This window comes from Octodon degus, unplaced genomic scaffold (genome assembly GCF_000260255.1).
Source record: "Octodon degus isolate 3935 unplaced genomic scaffold, OctDeg1.0 scaffold00025, whole genome shotgun sequence".
In the NCBI taxonomy this organism is placed as follows: domain Eukaryota; kingdom Metazoa; phylum Chordata; class Mammalia; order Rodentia; family Octodontidae; genus Octodon; species Octodon degus.
Genome location: NW_004524601.1, coordinates 4,326,137 through 4,333,582, shown reverse-complemented (window position 1 = coordinate 4,333,582; position 7,446 = coordinate 4,326,137). Strand labels below are relative to the sequence as shown.

Below are 7,446 nucleotides of genomic sequence, written 5' to 3'. Positions count from 1 at the left end.
TTGGATGTATGAATGTTCATAAATACAGAGGACCAAGACATGGTGACCACGTGCTAACACACAGGGGCAGCTGGGGGCAGGGAGTCGGGGTGGGAGGGGCCGTGGGAACTCAACTCTGCTCTTAAGTGAAGGGGTTTCCGAGCACTGTACCTACAATACTGCCTTTCTAAAAGAGAACATATTTCTTCGCTAAGATATGGATGAATATTTTCCAAGAACTAACCAGAAACTGGTAGCTGGTTACCATCAGAGAGGAAAGACTAATGAGGGGCCCAAAGAGAAGATATTTACTTTCCCTTTTTATTTTTAACAGTATATTCCTCCCACGAATTAACTGTTCAAAAGGTATTTTTTTAATGTATTTTAGTACAGGGTCTCACTATGTAGATCAGACGCACAGTGATCCTCCTGTTTTCAGCCTCCCAAGCGCTGGGATTACAAGCAGGCATCAACACGCCCATCTCAGTCACCATCTCAGAGAACCCCAAGGGTGTGGGGTCAGCACAGCATGCCAGGGATCAAACCCCGGTCCCTGCGTCTGCCTAGCAGGCGCTTTAATCCACTGAGCTATCTGGCTGGCCCTCTCAAGAAGTACTTTTTCAAAGCAACCTCAACCCATCCTCACTAATCATAGCACTGTCGTGCAGCTCCGCCTCGAGCCTTATCTGAAAAAAGGTTCTCAGTGTCTTGCTTCCTATTCTCTTATTGCTGAGACCAAACACCCGACACCCAACCTCAAAGCAGGAAAGGTTTCTGTAGTCCGCAGCCTGCAGAGGTCTCAGTGCACACTCAGCTGGCTCTGGGCAGGGCCCAGGTCCTCACTTTGCAAACACCCTCAGCCTGTGCGAGAGGAGCAGGGAGATGGTGCGGGTGCTACACACACCTGCCTAGGGCAGGTGGCCTGCTCACACTGCGAGGGAGAGAAGGAGGCTCGCTGTCCCCCTGTACCTCTGGTTGCCCTGCTGCCTCCTGCAGCCTTGAACAGCTGCCCCTGTGCCGCGCCACCCTGCCTGGGAGCCAGCGGAGTATGGACTGAAACCTCCACAAACTGTGAGAAAAATAAAGTTTTCCTTCCTTGACTTTGAGTGTTGGGTATTTTGTCTCAGCAATGACAGGAAAGTGACCAAAGACAGGGCCCAAGGAGTCTGCAGATGCCAGCCCTTCCTCAGCCCAAGTGCTGATGAACAATATCAACGCGGATGAGGCAAGGCCCTGACAGGACCGCAGAACCAGCTGAACCCCAACATGCAGCGTGAGGATGGAGGACAAGGAGCACCTGCTCTCCCCGGAAGGGCTGCAAGACTCTCTGTGTTGTTAGGAGGGACTAGAGAAGGCCAGCATCCAGCATCCATCTAAGAGCACAAGAGCGAGCCAGGGCCACCTCCTGTCCCCCGAAGGCGTCGCTTGCTGAGGCCCCACCTAGAGCACCACAGCTGAGAGTGGAGACACACACACGCCACTCCGCAGCACCTCATCCCACCTTGACTTCCCCCAGCCCAGGCTGGAAACAGGACAGTGGCACTGCGTGACTGCCGCCCGGGTCAGGGATTTGCTGTTACACATGACAAGCAGCAGCACAGACATGCCCGACCCTTCTGAGCCCTGGCCTGCCCAGTGCATAGGGATGATCCCCAGCGGAAGTCGGTGCTCAGTAAACACTCTCGTGTGTGGGGAGAGAACAGGGGCAGGGAGGAAGGGGCAGGGAAAAGGGAGGAAGAGGAGGGGGAGGGGATGGGAGGGGGAGAGACCGAAGGAGGGAGAAAGCGCAGCTTGGCCTGGTGAACCAGTGGCCATGGCTCAGGAAAGGCTTCGGAGAACAAAGCGTGCCCAGTCGGTTTCCAACCTCACAACTCTGGAAGGCGCACATACCACGGGTTCTAGGAGCACAAGCTCACGCTAGCTCACGCCAGCCTCATGATGAGAAAGTGCAGGGGAGGCCGACGCCCGGGAAGGTCTCACCTCCACTCTGACCTGCTTCCTCTGAACCCAGGCAGGCGGGCCCCGTGAAGTGCAAGTCCAGGGCTTTTCCAGACCAGGCAAAGCTCGCAGATCCTGGCTGGAGCTCACCCACCTCACCTGAGAGCTTGGACAGAGCTGCTGTAAGAGGATTTTACTTTGCGTGGACTTCTAATGGGCTAAAGATAAGCACGTTTCCTTTCCTGAAGATGAAACCCATAAATTTAAAGTACCACAGTGTTCAGAGCAGAGGTGGACAACGCCTAGGACTTCACAAGCCGTCTGACTGACCCCTTCTTGCTGTTTACAGTTCCACGCCACCACCCCCAGAGAGGCAAGCCACATTCATGCTGTGAGATGATTTGTTACGCTAAGATAATTCCAGCCAGACGTTAGCTTGACATCTGAAAGGCAGAGGCTTGACATCTGAGCGCTCTGAGAAATAGTACCTTGATTTTTTAACACTGCAGGCAGGGATGTTTGGAAAAAGCTTCCTTCAGACTAAGGCAGCCAGGCCCCCTTGAAGGCAGGAACTTTCTGAACTTCCTGTTGCCATCCTGGACAGTTCACTTGGGCTTTTGCCTGCCTTTAAACAATATATTACTGGTATGTCCAGATTTACAATCCTGCTATGCAGTGCTCCCACTTTTATGTATGAGGAATTAAGGAGTGAAAAGGCTCCATTAGAGGAGAAAGAAAAAGAAAAGAACCCTGCCCTGTTTTTTCTTCCCCAATTCCTTGTTTCAACGTCAAGTCCCTTTTTGTTAAACAATAGACTGTGATGAGTCACACTCTTGCAAGAAGAAAGAAAACCAATCACCAAAAAAAAGATTGTGCTGTGCAGGAGTCCTTCCCCCTGCGAGGCTCCTGGGCAGCCTGGTTGGGCTTCTTCCCTGGCACTCGCGCCTTCGCCAGCAGGCATCAGGGCTGACCCTGACCGACTTGGCACCTGGGATCAACGCGAAGTGGTTCACCTGTCCCCTCACACTCGGTTGGCGAGATTTCTCACCCACCCGTGCCTTGGCCCTGGGATCCTTTCAAGGAAAGACCTGCAATAAGCTAAAACCAGCTTTCTCCCTTTTCATTTTCCTCGTTCTTTTATTACTTCTTTTCCCTACTTCGAAGGAGTACTAGCGAAGCTAAGAGGGTAGAAAAGAGCAAGAAAAACACACCACCCATCACCCCACCTCCAGACACAAGCCCCACCCACACCCTCAGTGAACATCTCTAACACTATGCTGTCCCTCAGGATGACAGTCACCCTGCACACCCACCCGCTCCAACTCCAACTCCTGTTAGTTCACAAGAATCTGTTTTCCTTTAAAAGCTTCGCTGCACTTAAGGTTTACAGAGAGAATCTACCCAGAACCTTGGCTTAGGAAAAGAAAGACACCTCAGGGGGCAGCGGCAGGACCAGGGAAAGGTCCGGGAGCTGCCTGCCCAGGAGGGACAGGAAGAAATTGCCTGACACCTTCAATGCCAACGCAAGGCAGTAGGTGCTAATTATGTGAAATAACTTCTACATTATAGAAGGTGCCCATGACTCAGGGTGTGCCGCCCTGAGTTTCCGACCAATCAATGTGAACTTTATATTCTAAGGTTTAATAAGTACTAACCCTAGTTACTAGTATCCTCCTCTCTGTCCTGCATTAAACCCCTTGCATCTAGAAACCTTAATTCTTCCCCAGAGCTCACTAGTAGAAGGGGCCTGTGCTTTCCTAAGATGAAGAAGAATAAATTCTGTAAACATAGGCAATAACCTAGTAAGTTACTTTTCATTCACTTTCTTTGTATTCTGTGAAGCATAGAGCATTTGATATTTTCTTCATGTATGAAGACTTCCACCACTAACCCAGCATCAGAAGATAGGACAGATTCCTGTTAATTGTGTACTGCACAAGAACTCATACTTCTGCTGCAGGAGAACGCATCATGGAGTATCATGTAGGCAAATAAAATGCTTACATGAGGGCCAGCCAAATAGCTCAGTAGATTAAAGCGCCTGCAAGCAGGTGCAGGGGCAAGGAGTTCGAGCCCCAGGCCTGCCGTGCCAGCCCCACCCCGGGAGGTAGGGGACACACTGAGACAGCAATTGAGGCTGGGCGTGGTGGTGCACACTTATAATCCCAGCTCTTGGGAGGCTGTAACCAGGTGGACCACTATGAGTTTGATCTAGTAGTGAGACCATGAACACCCTGTAGACCCTTCCCTAAAAGTACAAAAAAGAAAGAAAATTCTTACATTGACCAAAATCTTAAACTGTTTTCTGTTCCCATTAAATAAATGCTAATTCAAATATTAATCACACAGCAATATAATTAAATATTTATTCCAAGTATATCTATAATTTGTGAAGTATTAAAGTAGCCCTGCATGGTTTACACACCACACACTCACAAGTGCATGCAAAACTAAACCTGTTCCATTTCTATGCATGCAGCTCTATTGTGTGCATCAGCATGCACATTTTTCAGAATCTATGAGCATTCTCTAATGAGAATTTTCTAAAACAGTGCCTTCCCGCCATGGAGCTTGTTCACAACATAAATTTGGAAACAAGAAGAAAGGGCTTCTAGAGCACCACTTGGGAAAGCCCATGACGCCTGCGTGCGCCAGCGCCCAGCCCTCAGCACGCTCTCGCCCTCAGCTACTCACGCTCCATGAAGTAGGGCCCAGGCTCGATTCTCCACACGATCTGTCCTTTCTGTGTTCCCGTCACACCCCTGTTTTTAGAATCCCAGAAGTTGGCTGGAGAATTCTCGTCTGGAAAAACCGGGGAAAATCTGTTAGCTCGATTAGAATCTGTTTTCTGTTAGTTCAAAGCCTAATACATCAAAAAGAAATAGAAAATGTAGAAGAAGAGACAGTAGTGAACACTCTTCTTTTTTTTTTTTTTGGACACTCTTCTTAATGGCTCTCTCCCAGCAGGTGATCATCCGGGTCTACATTTGCATTTATCTGGCGAAATGGCAGGTGGGGTAGGAGGCCGGCCGTGGGCTCGGGCAGGGTGGCCAGCATGGCCAGCACAATCCTGCACAGAGCACCGGGTACCATACGGAGGAGCAGAAGCGCACCAGGAGGGCTGGTCCTGCCCTGCTATCTGCATTCTCCACATCTCCCTCACGGAGTCTTTGCTGTGCAGGGAAGGCACAGCCCTCTCCAGGGAGTGCCGGGGTACAGTCCGACCCCAACACCGAGGGAAGCAGGCCCTGCCACTTGGAAGGCAGCCAGGCAGCACCCCACACTGGATGTAAAGGGCGTCCCCGGGGCAGGCCACGTGCAGTCTGACCACCAGACTTCTTGCCAGGAAAGCCACGCTGTACCAGGCAGCCTCCTCTGATCCCTTGTAGGGAGGAGGCCACAGGACGCAGCTATGGCCAGGGAGGCCCTGTGGAAGTCGGCTGGGTGACTTCACTTTGATTCGCACATAGGTCAAGTGAATTAGGAGAAGTTGTACATTCTTTTTCTATTTCCAATAACTCTCCATTCTTTTTGTTTTGTTTTGGCAGAACCAGGGATTGAACTCAGGCCCTTGCGCTTGCCAGGGAAGCACTTATTCTACTGAGCCATCTCCCCGGCCCCTAATTCTCTATTCTTGACAAACACAAACACTTCTCCTATGAACAGCAGCCATTCTAACTGCAAATGGAAAGTTCCTACAAATAAACCAGCTGAGGCGGAGTTCAAGTTACTTCATACAGGCACCAGGGGCTCTATGTGATCGTCACCCGCTATTGCTGGCTAGCAGAGCTGCCAGCTAGCATGCATTGGGCATGCGCACGAAGGGTGCCGAGTCCCATTGTCCCAAGGAGACTGACGTGAAGTAGGCTTCAGATCAAGCCCTTCCTCTCTAGGTGCAGGGTGCTAACACCTCGCACAGGTCACAGTCAGCTACTGTCTGGCCTGCGGCTGCTCTGACAGCAACTGCATTTCTCTGCTCACAGCTTTTCTTCATGGATTTTTTTTTTTTTAGAACAAAAATACCTTTTCCTAGATTTTATAAATTACTCTTTTTACCTTCATTTAAACACCTATGCTGAATGATTCAGTCTTTTAAAAATGTTCCCACTCCAGGAGAACAATGAGTATAAGATGCGACACCAAAGGAAGAATTCTAAATCCTCTGTGAGTGTAACATAGAGATGATCATAAATCTATTTTTTCCTGTAACTGACAAATCAATGAAATACTGGTCTTCGGAACCACCTACCAACTGTTCCGCTTACACTCACAGCCTCCTTTCCCCATTCCTCTCAACAAGGATTCCAAGTCTATCCCTAGCCTCCTCACCACGCTGCCTAACTAGCACCCTCTGTGGAGTGGGGGACCCTCCGTCTGTGGCACTCAAGTAACCAAGGACAGTGGCTGCTGTCCCCTAGCTCTTGGAGCTCCATCAGTCTTCCTGCATCTATCCCTACCACATGCTTTCTCGTCCAGGGTTCAACACATCTTTATGACAGTCACCGCAACATAATTCCTTCCATCAGCCACCTCTCTCCTTAATCTTTTTTTTTTATGAGCAGAATATATTTATTGAGGGAAAGAAAGCTCCTGTCCAAGAGAGGGACAGGAGGGGGGCCCGAGCAGGTAGTCCCCCGGGCATCTTCTTAATCTTTTTAACAAATCTTTTATTTATTCATTTATTTATTTGGTACAGGGTCTCACTGCACAGCTGAGACTTGTAATGATCCTCCTATCTCAGCCTCCCCAGCACTGGGATTACAGGGGTGCACCACCATGCCCAGTTTCAGTGGCCAGCAGGGCCAGCATGACATGCAGTACCAGGGATTGAACTTGGGTCCTTGTGCTTACCAGGCAGGCACTTGGGGTGCCAAGCTATCTCTCCAATCCCTCTTTCCTTAACCTTGACCCTCTCCTTCTAGACCAGGGGTATCTCCCCTGTAATCCGCAGGCCACAGCAGCCCTGGACAGCTCTAAATCCGGCTCTAGGAGATCAATGTTTAACACTATCATGTGGTTCTCATGACTTGATCAGGCAGTGCTCCTGCGAGGACTACGTAAGTGGCAATCTGACACTGGGCAGGGGAGGGACAGGGAATCCCTGACTACAGCCTGTGCCTCCTACAGTGAACTCATAGCCCTCGTGTATCAGGTACTCATGTGACTAGGGGAATAATAAAACAGCAATTCCCAGTAATACTGTGCCAGATCAAAAAATGCAATGCCCTTTTAGAGTTTTAAAATTTATTATAGCAAAAGACACATTGTCATTAACCCCCAAAATATTCCCTCCACTTCAAACACGTTTATCTCATCATTCTTACCACTTCAAAAAGTATTTTTGTTTTCTTTTTTATGCTCTGTCTGTGATATGTAGTAATCGCATTCGCCGTGGGGCCCAGTTGCGTGTGCCCGCTGCATCTTCATCATTTTTACCTTCTCTTCTCGTGCCCGCAGAAGCATCCTCTCTGTTTCTTATCACCTTTCATTTCACTCTGTAAATTATTTGTCTCGCCTTGTCACTTTCTG

General features: G+C 49.6%; 1 protein-coding gene across 2 annotated transcripts in view; it reads right to left on the bottom strand.

Annotated features, from left to right (window-relative positions):
• The window catches only part of Hecw2 (HECT, C2 and WW domain containing E3 ubiquitin protein ligase 2), a 207,115-nt gene that overhangs the window by 124,028 nt on the left and 75,641 nt on the right, over nucleotides 1-7,446 (bottom strand). For both annotated transcript variants that reach the window (XM_004628611.2, XM_023712305.1), the window contains exon 2: nucleotides 4,612-4,719. In XM_004628611.2, the coding sequence (XP_004628668.1) occupies nucleotides 4,612-4,719 (108 nt within the window). The remainder of the gene's footprint in view (nucleotides 1-4,611; nucleotides 4,720-7,446) is intronic.